The sequence below is a fragment of the Castor canadensis genome, chromosome 10, assembly GCF_047511655.1.
Source record: "Castor canadensis chromosome 10, mCasCan1.hap1v2, whole genome shotgun sequence".
In the NCBI taxonomy this organism is placed as follows: domain Eukaryota; kingdom Metazoa; phylum Chordata; class Mammalia; order Rodentia; family Castoridae; genus Castor; species Castor canadensis.
The window spans coordinates 120,585,549-120,600,294 of record NC_133395.1 but is presented as its reverse complement, the minus strand read 5'-3'; the positions used below and the strand labels follow the sequence as shown (position 1 = coordinate 120,600,294).

General features: G+C 39.7%; 1 protein-coding gene across 12 annotated transcripts in view; it reads left to right on the top strand.

Moving 5' to 3' along the window:
* Cadps (calcium dependent secretion activator) overlaps positions 1 to 14,746 on the top strand; it is a 450,183-nt gene that overhangs the window by 366,608 nt on the left and 68,829 nt on the right. For 7 of the 12 annotated variants that reach the window (XM_074044105.1, XM_074044104.1, XM_074044109.1 and 4 more), the window contains 3 exons: positions 710 to 856; positions 4,156 to 4,311; positions 8,189 to 8,336. In XM_074044105.1, the coding sequence (XP_073900206.1) occupies positions 710 to 856; positions 4,156 to 4,311; positions 8,189 to 8,336 (451 nt within the window). The remainder of the gene's footprint in view (positions 1 to 709; positions 857 to 4,155; positions 4,312 to 8,188; positions 8,337 to 14,746) is intronic. The other 5 variants (XM_074044111.1, XM_020172817.2, XM_074044112.1 and 2 more) reach the window with 1 other exon arrangement.

The following is a 14,746-nucleotide window of genomic DNA, read 5'->3' as shown; positions in this document are numbered from 1 at the left end:
CTTTTCTCAAATTTTTATTTATTTGATTGACATATACTATTTGTACATGTTTATGAGGTACAGTGTGATATTTTGATTCATGGATGTATCCAGTAGTGATCAACTCAGGATAGTTAGTACACCCAGCTCTCTTAACTTTTATCACTTTTGGTGAGTACATTCAAGTTCCTCTCTTCTATTTTGAGATATGTAATGCATTGTTGTTAGCGACATTCACCCTGCTGGGCCAAAGAATGCCAGAACTTTCTGTGTGCACTGATCAACACCTCTCTTCTCCCCAGCCTCCAATACTTCAGCACAGCTCCCTCACAGCAATCCCAGCCCCAGACAGTCCATGAACCTAACCTCAAGTTCTTAGTATGAGACAAGTTCTAGACTCTTTTAGCAATGGATTTGGAAACTAAAAGCCCCTCCCAAAGACATTTAAATAATGTGATCATTCTGTATGGGTGCTCTGTGAGTGTCCTCACTTTTAAATCACTCTGTGGTTTCTTTTTTTTTTTTTCCCATTAATGCTTGTCATTTCTCTCTGCATACCCAGCCACATCACAGCTCCCCGTCCGTAAGCTGCTTTCTGATATGTGTCGCTTGAGTTCTCACGGTTGTCTTGCTGTGAATTTAGCCAGCTCATTTACAACTGTTGTATGCTTCTGCCACATCTGCATTGTCACTGTGATGGTATTTTTCTTTCTGTCTGTTTCTTCCACAGGAGTTTAACCAGTAACCTACCCAATGTGAACCTACCCAATGTGAACCTTCCCAAAGTACCAAATCTACCAGTTAACATCCCTCTAGGCATCCCACAAATGCCTACTTTTTCGGCACCGTCATGGATGGCTGCTATATATGATGCTGAGTGTGTATTCAGTTCACATTAGATCTCATTGAAATTTAAGTGATCTTGGCATGGATATGTATTGTTTATTTCTATACATCCTATATAACAGAGATGGAGATGGATAATTAGACATATTTGCTGATCATGAAGAGACAATATTGTTTATTTCTGGCATGCATGGTGTTTATAAGACATTGCTATATATACAGCACTAACAATTTGTCTTACACCCACTGAACACTTGAGGACTATGTTTCACTTCCTGAAATTATTTTACAAAAGGATGCTGTCCCCTTTTTCAATGCAGGTGACATGACTTTAGGAATTAGTCATCCAAAACAAGTCCAGAAAACTTCTTTTAGCCAGTTATCTCTGCCCTGATCAGAATCTAAGAGGAAAGCACACCTGCTAAGGAGCTGGGTTTTACTTTTTGTTTAATAATAATAATTCCTAGAGACTGATCAAGCCATAAAGCATATTTCTGGTATCAGAAAATGGCAGGTTATAGTATCAATATATTCAGGGCTAAATGAAAAATTTTGAATGGACCAAACCCTATTAATGTAAACATCATATGAAGACACTTTCCAAGGTCCAAGTACAACATGGAACCTTGGCGTTTAGGGTACCAAAAAGATCTCTGAACTTGAGAACATAAGATTCAAATGACAAATAACTACATTTTTGGTAGTCATGTCATCTGAGTATACGGTCATTCTTTGTCTTCATCTGTATGAATGTCAGGGCTACATGAAGTAGTTTTTCTTGGAGCCTCTGCCAACTTCTTCAAAGCCCACAGTTTGGGGAAGTGAGGATTGAGTGGCTATTTCTTCTAGCTTAGGAAATGAATCCTCTCTCCTTTTTTCCTTAGCAAGAAGAAGATCCAGCACCCCTAAATTCTACCTCAGGGAAATTAAATTAGAACCACATGCGTGATTTAATAAGTGAAATAAGGTTTAGCAATCCATACCCTCCTTTGATCCTTTCCTTCGACCACAGCTAATTATAGGCCAGATAAGCTTTTTCTTGAAAGAACAAAGTGGCACATTTTCAAAGGGAAGTGTTATTATCAAAGGAATAAAAAATGATCTGAAACTGGCAGTGATGTTTTGAAATCTCAAAATCACATTCATCAAGACAGCCCTCGGCATTTTTATTTTTGCAGTAATCCAGGTAGAGAGCAGAGCATTAAAATCACTTTTCTACCTGGCTCTTCCAAAGCTGTCTAATATTTTTAAAGACATAATTGTTCACAAGTCCACAGTGAAATCTTATGGTCCACATGTCCGATTCTCTTTTAAAGACAAACTAAAACCTCCAAAAAATTTATATCTAAAGAAAAAAATCTTCTAAGAAAAAATATCATATTCATGCTAAGATGACTCTATTAAAGAGTTTAGATTAGGTATTATCTGTTTAAAAACTTAAAAATAAATAGCTAAAAGCTTATTTTACCTTCTTCTGTGCATGCTCTGTGACATTGTTTTTGAAAAGATATGAATCAAGACATTGTAATAAAGCAGATAATGGTCTCTGTTCAATTAATTAAGCATGAGTGGGAACACATTTTGGTAACTGCTCAGCAATCAAAATAATCTTGGTGCTATTGCCTTAACATTAACAGTTTATCTTAAAAATAAAAAGAAAATATTCTTTTCCTCATGTCAAAACTTAATAATAAGCTCTTCAAAGAAAAAAAAAACCTACAAGAATTTTTTGAAACTCTGAAACCAGATGGGTGTCAAAATGTTGTTGTAATAAATACCAATTATTGCATTCATATGTACTTAATGATTTAAAACATAAACCATGCAGTTCCAAAACGGGGCTTAGACTAGACAGAGTTGGGGTTTCTTTTCTCTCAAGCATAGGGTGGGGCAAGGGGAAGGCTGAACTTTCATAGAGAGACGACGCATTCCCCCACTTTTGAACGATGCTTACTGCGGTATTTGAGAAGAAGGCGTAGATTCTCTGTCACCCACCAGGAAATGCCTGATTCTATATCTTTTCATGATTCCAGTTTCCTCCTTTGCCACCTTTCATTTTTAAGGACGTGTTTCCATGTTACCTGCTCCTTCGTGTCAGATACATCTACGTACTGACCTCAGACTGGTCTGTCCTGAAAACATTGCCCTGTTGGTCCAGGCCGTAGGCATGTTGGGAGTTTGCCCTCTCCCCACCCCGCAGTAGCTGTGTATGCATTTATGCACTAGCTATATTTCTCTCTGAAGCATTAATTCAATGCAGCTGGCATCTGTCACAATAGAAACACCCACTCTCATCTGTTTCTATAGACGATGTCAGAACAAGTGGTAATGCATGGTGTGTTGAACATTTTATAAATTACCGTGTTAGCATTAGTGGTATGCGAGGAAGGGGGTGGGGGGGGCCACCCCTCAGAGCTCCAAATGGGATTGTTACGAAAGTGAAAGCCAGAAAAGGGCAAAGGGGTAAGAGGTGGAGCATTTTCCCATACACAGGCTTTCCGTGGATGCCCCAGGTAAAAGTTTCTTGGCTGTCATTGCACAAAAAGGAATCGAATCCCATTTCCCCATTTGTACAGAGGACTGGGTAAGATGGTGCAACAGAAAAAGAGCTCAGGTTTTGACCCCTGATGCATCGCCAATATCCCCTGCCCCAACTCCCCTCATCCTGGGGCTGCCTATGCAGTGGGCTAGTCTATAAAAATTGGAATAATAACCAAACCATACCACAATTTTGGATTCAAGGTATCCAGGCGTCCCTGTCTCAATCTGAGTCATCCCTGTTTCTTCCCAGCTCTTCAAGAGAGAAAGCAGGTCCTCGCTCACCACTTTGTTAGCACTGTCTATTAAAACTGAAAGTCTTGTGCAATTTCCAAGAGGCCTCTGCTCTGGAGGGGAGCTGGGGAAATGCATGACACCCTGGATTCTAATAACTGCATGTGGTCATGTAGTTATTATCCATGGAGACTTACTTCTCCCCCTGGCTCGTGGCCTTCATCTGAATCATCACATGTGTTAATGTGGTTATTAAAGGAAGGCTGATTTTTACCATACATCATTCTCCTAGTTGTTACAGGACAACACCATCTTCTTCAGACTTCTTACTGGTCTAGAGTAATTGGCTGAGCAAAGCAGACTGTGTCATGTATGGTAAAACTCAAAATCTGCCAATGGAGATTGCCCCCCCCTTCCACCGCCAACACACGTCGGTCATTTTGTATGTGGAATCCACTGTTTGCCTTAAGCCTTCTAGCCCCCACTTGTCTCTGTGTTAGCTTATTCTGAACCTGAGGCTACTGGATGACTCTTGTTTTCTAATTTTTATCCTGCCAGTAATGGATCAGGCACCTCAGAAGACCTGTTCTGGAAACTCGATGCCCTTCAAACCTTCATTCGGGACTTGCACTGGCCCGAGGAAGAATTTGGAAAGCACCTAGAACAACGGCTGAAGCTGATGGCAAGTGACATGATTGAGTCTTGTGTCAAAAGGTAAGCTCAGAGGGCTAGACAGGTTTCGCCCTCCTTTCCTATTGTCCACTGACTCCAGAAACAGCTGATCCCTCCTTTATCAATAGATCACAATTTCGAGAAGTTTTGGAGAAGGTGATGGCTTGTTAAAGTCAACTGGAGTGGCAGCTGATCCAAGTCTAGAGTCCACCGACCTGTGCCTTATTTATTCCAATCTCCAAATGAGTTGGCTACCAAATTTTTTGTGGTTATTGGCTCCATGAGGGAATAAAACCCATGTCCATTCTTGTTCATCTATATATCCTACTTCTAGCAGTATAGGGCACAAAGTATTTATATAATAAGTATTTGTTAAATGTATGAGTGCAGGAAGCAGGCAGTTGGGAGAAACAAGAGAAGAACATACAATTCTAGATTCAGTGTTTCTGGAATGTAGATGGTTAGGTAGAAGGAATCTAATGACTTCCCAGCAAGGTAGGTAGGGCCTTGGTACTGTCATTCTTCTATACATATGAGCTGAGCACACCTACTATGTGCCAACTATAAGTTGTGTCACCCACAGTCTAACTGTCAGCAAGGGAGTATAAGACTTGAACATATCCTTTGCTTTTGCACAGATTGCCTGTTTTGTCAATGTGGCTTACAGGATTAGGGTAGAAGGTAGAATGCTCCACTTGAAGTTCCCAAGGAGATTTTTCTGAAAAGGTGAGGGGAAAAAAATGAGGACAATATTCATCCATTCAACAAAATTGCTTGAGATCTTCCCACATAGCAAGCACAATGCTAAGTCCTGGGCATACAATGAAGTACAAAAGACCATATCTCTTCCCTCACGGAGTATCTCTACCTGCATATAAAATACAGAAGTGAATTCCACTGATCTGACATCACCACCATGCCTACCCCCAGGCACACATCCAAGTCTCTTTTCTAGTTCATCACTGTTGCATTATTTTTCCTCATTCAAAAAAGAGTAGACCACAAACAGCACAAGCTACTCCAGATCTCCAGATGTTGTATAGTTCAGTTGATGGATCAATTGTGGGTGATGGGGGCTGGGGTTGTTTGGAAATGCTCTGAATTTATCATCTTAGAAGAAGAAAAGAGAAGTAATAGCACAAAACTGGAAGCCCAAAGGACAAAAGAATAATGCCATCCAGGCAGTTAAATAGCATCTCAGTCAAAATTAGGCAAGAACCCTGCTGTGGAGAGTCAGAGCAGGTGTTTGGTGCTACTTCTGGAAGCTTAAAGTCCTAGTGAGCTAGATATTAGCTGCAGTTCTTTTCTTCTCACTCTTGGAACCAGAGAGACCCCTTTCTTAAATCCATGGTCAAAATGTTTCCTTAGGGTTTTGAATTCCCTGTCTCCTATGTAGGCTATATCAATGGCCAAACCAAAATCTTCTTGCAAGACAGTCCTCTGAGGCTAAATACTCTCCCCTGATCTTACCCAGGAGCTGAAATGCATTCAAACTGATGCAGCTCCTGGTGTATGCATGCGTTGTACACAAAGACATTTATGTCCTTTGCTGAGAAGCCAGTCTCCTGAGTAGGAGTAAGAAATAGGGAGATACTCAGAGAAGAGGGGAAGGTATGAGGATGTCCAAGAGGATAAGACTGTGTTTTATCCCTTACCACAGGTGACCATCCTCATGGTCCAGACACCTAAAGAGCACCTTTTAATCAGTGTAGGCTCTTCACCCTCCCAGGTTCCTGCAGCAAGCTCAGCGCATAGTAGCCAAGTTAACCTTTTATTGTCAGAAGTGTGCCCACCACACATGTATGGGTGGCCTTAGACTCTTGAATGTCCTGTTGTCCCTTTCAATTAAGACCCTAGACATAAGCACAAAAGCAGACAGGAGCAAAAACAGCTAGAAATAATCATCCTCTCACCTCCAGCTTCAGAAGATAAGACATATGGAAGCCTTTGGATGTTTTACAACATAAAATCTGTGTTAGAAGAACCCAGAAGTATTGTTTTCCTTTTGGGGGCAGAATAAATAATGTTTTGTTCTAGGACAATGCATTGTTTTATAGGTGTAAATATGCAATGCCAAAAGGCCAACAAGTCTTCATGTCAAAGTTCCCAGGAAATTTAATTGATTCACTCGACAAATAGTTACAGAGCTTCTGGTCTAGACTATATCAGATCTCTCCTAAACACGAAACAAGGCACCCCAGCTCTGCCCTCAAGGAGAAAATTGGGTTAAGTAGTTCCTTCATTCCTGGCTTTTGGGTCCCTTCGAGTCCTCTCAGTCGTATTAACTTTGCATTCCTCTTCCTCTTTCCACAGCCCTGCACTCTAAGGGCTACGAACAGTGCTCCTGTGAAAACAGAAGATGATTACCTCATTGGAAGGGAGACATTTAGCATTTCCATTTCTCAGATTGGACCGGAACTGGCACATAAGCCTCAGTAGATCAGCACAGGGACCTGTCCAACTCAGTCCCCATCAGGCTTTCTTTTCACAAAACTCAAAAAGATGTATTTCAGCATAGCTTAAAATGATCATCATGGTTAGAAAGCTCCTTTGATGCACTGAGTCTTTGGAAGCCAAGATACATTTATCTTTAACATGATCATTTAATCTATAGGGGTGTTTTGAGGCTTTGGGTTTTTTCTCTTTTTTTTTTTTTTTCCCTTAAGAACTGGGCTTCCAACCTTAGAAATTATACTTGGCTTCACTGTGTGCACCCAGGGTGTGTTAGCAAGCTGGCATCCTTTCCTGAGCTAACTAGCTGTGTGGTCCTCCTATGCACTGTTAGGAAACTGCTACCAATTCCTCTTAAAGCCGTGCTTTCTTGGTGACTGCATGAGCTCTGGAACCTGACAGTGAACAATGCTGAAGAACAGTAAATGCATTTGATGAAAGGGGCTTTAATAAAGCCACTTATTAACCAGGTGCCTTGCTTTCAAAACAATGTGATGATGTGACCCACTTCTCTGAAACCTTTCAAAATATAGCTGGGCCCTTTCCAATGCTGACATCAAAGTATTAGATCTCACACCTGTCTTACCAACTCCCCATGTTAAGATAGGTTTTCCCTGTGAGTGGCTAGCTTGTTGCTGGAATCATAATATGACTGATACCAGAACTATGTTAGATTAGGACTTCAACCTTACACATAACTCTTGATTGTATAATATATATATAAAGTCTGTATAATATAGTTGTATATTAAGTGTATTAAGATGTTTGAATTACAAAATTATATATTCTTATTGAAAAATAATGCATTGGTATTGAAAATAAGCAAACAAAAAAAAATCATGGAAGTTTCTCAAGACCACACCATACCCCCCGTCCCAAAGGGGACTGTCTTTAACAGCTTGATATATTTTCTTTAGAAAAAAAATCTATTTTTTTAGTCTTTAATGCAATATAATAAATTTACTAGATTTTTTTCCCTTTTAGTCTCTTTCAAAGCCAGAAAGGAGGGGGGTCACAATAAATGTCATTTAAGATTTTTCTCTACCATGAGGTTTTGAAGATTAGAAACTGCTTTTTTGTGTTTTGTTTTTTCAATGAAGTGATTCGAGGTAGGCAGTTGCCAATGTAACAGAACTTACATAGGCTGTAATGCTATAATCAGGTTTTTGTTAATTCATTCATTCTCCTGCAATTAGAGTTCTCCATACCATGTAAACTATAGACAGAAAGACGCTGAGCTACAGGTGTTCCATGTACTGCTAAGAAAGGAAGGGTGTGTGTGGCTGTCCCCATGAATAGGGCTTCCTTAGATGGGAAGTCATTTAAAAGAGAACACATGTGAAGTCATTGTCGATTGAAACTGATTACAGCCTTCAATTTTCTTTTTCACTAACCTCTCAGAAAAATGTCTCCTCCACCTGCTGCCATCTGAACGCTGAATTGGTCTTTTCCTACTTTGTTTTAATAGAACCAGGATTGCATTTGAAGTTAAGCTGCAAAAAACCAGTCGATCAACAGATTTTCGAGTCCCACAGTCGATATGCACCATGTTTAATGTTATGGTTGATGCCAAAGCTCAATCAACAAAACTTTGCAGCATGGAAATGGGCCAAGAGGTAAAAAAAAAAAAAGACTTATTTTTCTCTCCATTGATCATGTAGAAGAAAACTTTGCAAATTCCTTCCTTCTACTCTAGTCTGCTAGATTCAGAAATATACTCTTAACATTTACAGATTAAGCCACGGATAAGGACTTGGTATCTGTCAAGTACATTTCTGAGGCGTGTGCTGATACGTGTGCCAGTCACTTGGAACTGATTCTTGGCTGGGGTTGGGGTGGTTCCTTTAAGCTAAATGACGTTTGATGACCTTATTTATTAGGCTGGTATCTCCAACAGATCTGTGTTTGCCAGAATGCAAATCACAGTCACATTGGAAGTGCATTTTATCACTTGGAACATCTGGGCAGCGGGAGAGCTCTTTCTTGTATCTAGCAACTTCCCGGATGTATAATGTTAGATTCCACTACTACTCACTCCCCAGCCTGCAGGTTCTGAATGGCCAAAAAACTTGCAGGCTTTCCATTTTCCACAGACTGCATTGATTGTGAATCTTCCCTGACCAAAAGTTTAGTCCTTTGCTAAGTTTCCAATTCCAAAGCGGCATTTAAAATGTAAAGGAGTAGGAAACAGCCACTTCGGCTTGATTAAAGACTATCGTGATCATTTTTCTCCAGTGGCCTTACGCCAGCTAGATATTCATATACCAATTTAGAATTAATTCAGAAACATTTCTGGCAACTCTATATTGTTGCCAATTGGCATAAATTGCTCCTAAATCAGATCTTTCGATACCAGTCTTACATGCTCAGAATTTTTTACTAAATTATATTTGCTTCTTATTCGTTATTTATTTTCTCTTTCGGCACCTTCCATTTTTAAATGTGGGTTGGTGGTATTCTCTTCCTGGCAAGATCTTCTCCAACCTTGTATCCCCCACAAGTGAGCTTCCTCAGCCACCCCCTGCTAGCTTCTGCTCCTGGCTGATTTTCCTCTCTAGTTGAACCTTTCCTGAGGAGTAAGTTCTAGGCACTAGAGTAAAATGCAGGGGCCCTTGGTTTTTGGGTTCCCACTCCCACCCCACCCCACTCCACTTGCTGCATGTGAATGATCTGGAACAGTGATACTCATATTCCACTGTGCATCACACCATGCAGAGGGCTTCGGAAGACCCAGCTCATTGGGTCTTGCCCAAGAGTTTTTGCTAGGTCTGGGTGTGGTATGTTTCTGACAAGTTCCCTGGTCATGTTGATCTTACTGGCTGCCCCACAGATCGTGTTTTGAGAGCCACTGGTCCAGGGGCTCAGTATCCAAAAATGAGTTCAAGAAAAGGACTCAGGTAGTTGGACTAGCCCCTGAGGAAAAGCCTGGGTTGGTAGGACTTCTAGATTCTTGCCATGGTTATGCTGCAAACCAGAGTTGGACAAGTTAGTCAGCTCATTTGGGCCTCAGTTTCCTCATCTGTAAAAATACTAGTAGTATTGTCCAGTTCTCTTTAGCTGCAGAATGACTTCTTCAAACCTTACCCGGAAGGCCACACCTAAAACATATAAAAATAGAGCTGCTAAGATGTCCTGATTGAGGAGTCCACCCTGGTAAGCTCCTCTCTATCTCTGCACCTCTTCACACCACTGCCCATCCAAGCTTCTCTGGGAGCCTGAAAAATCTTTCAGGCTTCACAGAACCTACTTTTAAAACCTTCTTTGGGAGAGCTATACAATTCACCAGAGATCCCTTGAGTTTATACTTTCTAAAACGCTATTCCTCCTGAATTTTTCTCCCCTTGGTATTACTGCTGCTTTTTATTTAGCTGGGTTATAATTTACTCATGAAATACACCCTTTTAAAGTACATGATTCAATAGTTTTATTATACTCACAAAGTTATGCAGGCATCATCACTGTCAGTTTTAAGATATTTTTATCATCCCCTTGCTGGTGGAGTGGCTCAATCAGTCAGAGCACCTGCCTAGCAAGCATGAGGCCCTGAGTTCATGCTAGGCCTCATGCCTAGCAAGCATGAGGCCACCAAAAAAAAAAAAAAAAAGATATTTTTATCATCCCCAAAAGAAACCAAGTAGTCATTAATAGTCACTCTCCTGCCAATCTACTTTCTGTAGATTTGCCTGCTTTCTAACATTTCATAAAAACAGACCCAGACAGCAGGTAACCTTGTATGTCTGGCTTCTTTCATTTAACATACTATTTTCAAGATTCATCCGTGGTTGTAGCATGCATTGGTCTTCCTATTTATGGCTAAATAATATCCACTATATGACTTTATGACCTTTATCTACTTGTCAGTTGATGGATATTTGAGTTGTTTCTACTTTCAGCTATTACAAATAATGCTGCTATGATGATTTGTGTACAAATTGTCATGTTGGACCTATGTTTTCATTTTTCTTGGGTATATACCTAGGAATGGAAACACCGGGTCCCATAGTCAATTGTGTTTATCTCTTTTTTTTTTTTTTTATTCATATGTGCATACAAGGCTTGGGTCATTTCTCCCCCCCGCCCCCACCCCCTCCCTTACCACCCACTCCGCCCCCTCCCTCTCCCCCTACCCCCTCAATACCCAGCAGAATATGTTTAGCTCTTTGAAGGATTGCCAAACTGTTTTCTAAAGTTGTTATACCATTTTATATTCTTGTAAACACTGTATGAGAGACCTAATTTTTCCATGTTTTAGACAATGCTTCTTATTGGTCATTTTATGATAGCCATCCCTGTGTGTGTCAAGTGGTTCTTCTTGTGCTTTTGATTTATAGTGATGTTTGACATCCTTTCATGTGCTCATTAGCCATTTGTGTAGTTTCTTTGAAGAAATGTCTATTCAAATCATGTGCTCAATTTTTAACCTGGTTTATTTGTGTTTTTATTGTTGAGTTGTAGGCATTCTTTATATATTATGGATATTAGACCTAGTATATACATGATTTCAACTCTTCATTCTGTGGGTTATCTTCTTCACTTTCTTGATAGTACCCTTCAAAGGAAAAACCTTTTTTTAAGCCTTATGGAGTCCAATTTATCTTCTTATCCTCACAGATTCTTGAGATAGGCATTTTAACTAAGTTTCACAAGGACAACACCATTCCATGGTGGGAAAGAGTTGATACAGTGAAACTGGCCTCCTTGTTCCCTCAGTAGCTCTTACAGATTAATATGCTTATAGCCTGTATAAGGCACTCCCCCAATCCCAGCCTGATAGCTAAGCACCCCTTCCAAACAAGCCAAGTTACTCTTACCTTAACATTTTTCTTTTGAGTTTGGGGTTTAGGGAGAGAAATGAAAATGGAGGGGGTGACCAAAATCCACCAAGATTTCAGTGAAAGTTATGACTCCATTTCCCAGGAAAGAAATATTTGCACAAAGTGTTCCTATATAATTTCAGAGGATCTATGAACTTCCTTAACCAAATCATAGGTCCTGTTTGAAGACTGATGGTAAGAAATAATAAGTTGACTTTTATCAGAGTAAACCCTGGCTCTCGTCTTTATCACTAGCATTTGTATGCAAAAGTAGGATGACCTGGTCTTAACCTTGGAGTCTGGTTTTCTAGAATAAATTGTCTAGTGGCTTAAACATTATGTACTGTGAACCCTCATCTTAGCTACCAACCATATGATCTTGAACAAGTCCCTCTTGTAACATTATTGCCACTGTTTGTCAAATGAAAGATATAGCATGTGATACACAACCATTGGGAAGTATGTACCTTTCTAAAATTGGAAATACAGTCTAATATCTGGATATAAGATTAGAGAGTTATCTTGGAATTATCCAAATGGTAATATTTTTTAGGCTAAACAGCAGAGTCTATTTCTTCCTGGACTCAGTTCTGTTTGGTAAGGTAGAAAATATTAGATGTATTTTCCCCCATACAATGCAACATTTTTAATGAAAACCAGTAACTGAGGAATGTGCCCATTTCTTGTTTTTTTCCCAAAACAATACACACAGAGAAACTAAATATCTTTATTAAGAGACCATCAAATACTGTGTTATAATCTTTGATTCTTATCCTAAAGATACCAGATTTTCCCAAGCCATGTTAGAAAGACCTGCCATGACCCTTCTCCTCAGTATAAGTGAATCAAAGACTTAAGTGGCCACCTTGTGGGAAGTGAGGTGCCTTCTGACATAGAATTCCAAGTGGCTAAGAAAAGTTAGGCTATAGCCAGACATGACTACACTTCCTTTGAGGGCTTGGCACAGTGGCTGTGACTTTGAGTACAGCTTCAGTGGAAAGTCACTGGAAATGGGTCCCTTCATGACTTTTCTGTCTTTGAAGACTAGGGATATTCATCATAAAGAAAAACTGACTTATTAAAGTGGAATTGTCCAAGGATGGCTAGAAACATCCGAGATTCGCACAAGAATAGATGGAAGTCCAGTGTTTTCACAGTTTGCCCTTTGTGAATACTGAATATTAAGCACATATTTTCTCATTCCCACCATGGCCACCACCTGGATTCTACCTCCTTCAACCTGTTTTAGACTGGATACTGGCGAGCTGATGTAATCTCCAATTGTAAGATCACTTCGTGAATTTCATCCCTGGGATAATGTCTCATCTAAAGGCAGCTGTTGAGACATTTGTTAACCATACTTTTCCATCTTAAATATTTATTTTTTCATTAAAATTTGTGAAGTACCAATAGAGAGGAAATTGTGTATTAAATAGTTTCTCACTTGGTCTAGTCTGTTTTCATCTCATTTCCAAGGTCAGATGGTCTTAACAGAAAGACAACATACACACAATCTGTTCCATGACAAGGCAAAATGTGCAGCACAGGAAGTCAAGTGGAATGCTTTGCACAGAGTGATTGTGAATCCGCAGCAACTTAGCCCATCAGAAACAAAAGCAAACTCCCCAAACTCCCACACCATTGGAAATCTGTAGGCATCTTGGTAGCTGTCACCATGATCTAGGGCTGGAGGATAGAGCTTTGAGGTCTAAGTTAAGTAGATCCAGGGAGGCCAGCAAAGAGAACAGAAAATGGAAAAACTGAGAAGATCCTCCCTTTGTACCCATTTCCGGATCAGTAGAATTGGATAATTGGTCAGACCGTCAGGGTTTTCTGACAAGATAACCTAGTCAGAAGATGACAAAAGATGTTCCAGTGGCATATATTTTCCTTTATGGGGATTCACATCTGCCTACAACTGAATTTCTCCCTGGAAAGAGCAGAGTGAAAGCAGAGTACTCACTATTGTCCAGAAAAGCAAATTTATCAAATAAGTCACATATATCAGGAAAATACAAAAGATTCATGTATTTTGTGATTACTTAAATAGGAATGGGAGCTGCTTTGACATTTACCACTTTGCTGCATAATTCAGAGAGTAATTATTACTCTGCCCTACTGTCTTCCAAAGTGAGTTTTAATTTAGGTTAGTTTATTTAAGGCAAAATTACATCTAGTAAACTGCATAGATCTTAAGTGAGTTTAGGGAAATGCAAATGCCATGCTAATTAGTTAGTAATGATAGTTCTGAAGTATTGATACTGACACATACCACTTCTAAGTTTCTTAACTGAATTTCCATATATTGTGCCAATACTTGGTTAGGTGAAACTGATTTCTACATTCACAGCAATAATAATTCTGGCTCCATTGCAAAAAGGAGAAAATAAGGTGGCAGAGATTGCTATTCTCAAGTTTACTCTGGAAACAAGGGGCCAAATAATAGCAAACACTTTATTTTGTAAGCAGAAAAAGTGTTCATTATAAGAAGAAAAAAATGGAGATCATAATATTTGTACAGAGTGAAAGGGGGAGAAAATAGGTCTACCTGGAAAGCAATTAGGGCACAAAAATTAAAGGTGGTAGAGAGATTCTCCCAAACCACTGGTGATGCATTTAGCCACAGTGTCTCCATCGTGTCTCCCTGTGAAAGAGGTGGAGGTTCCCCAGCTCCTGAAAAGCAAGGCTGATTATCTTGGGTGACAGACTAACATTAACTCCTCACACCCAGACCCTGAATCTTTTTTGGTCTGTGGAAAACAATAGTTCTTGTCTGGTTTTGCCACTTCAGCCAAGCTTTTCAAGAGAATGTTTCTATCCCCTTTGATGTTCTTCTTTGCTAGGTTAGAAGCACCTTGTGCAGGGTTTCTGTACTTTTTTGTATACAGCCAACATTTCTGATTTAGCTTAATCCCATAATTAATTTAGTAAATGTGACTCATTTGTAGCAATCCAAAGAAAACCTAGTGCAGTAAGGCAGGCACATGAGAAAGGGAAGTAAAGGTGTGATTCTGGACTTTATCTCAAGACCTAAAAATGAATTTGGAGCCCTGTCAATATTCTTATATTCTTTTGCTCTGACATCTTTGTGCTTCTAGCATAGAATTCTGCAGGGGTTTTATTTAATTTTATTTGCAGTTAGCTTAGGTTGAGACCACTTATGAGTAAATTCTTTCTTGAATCTAGCAGTTTAGCTAACATGGGTTCTGATT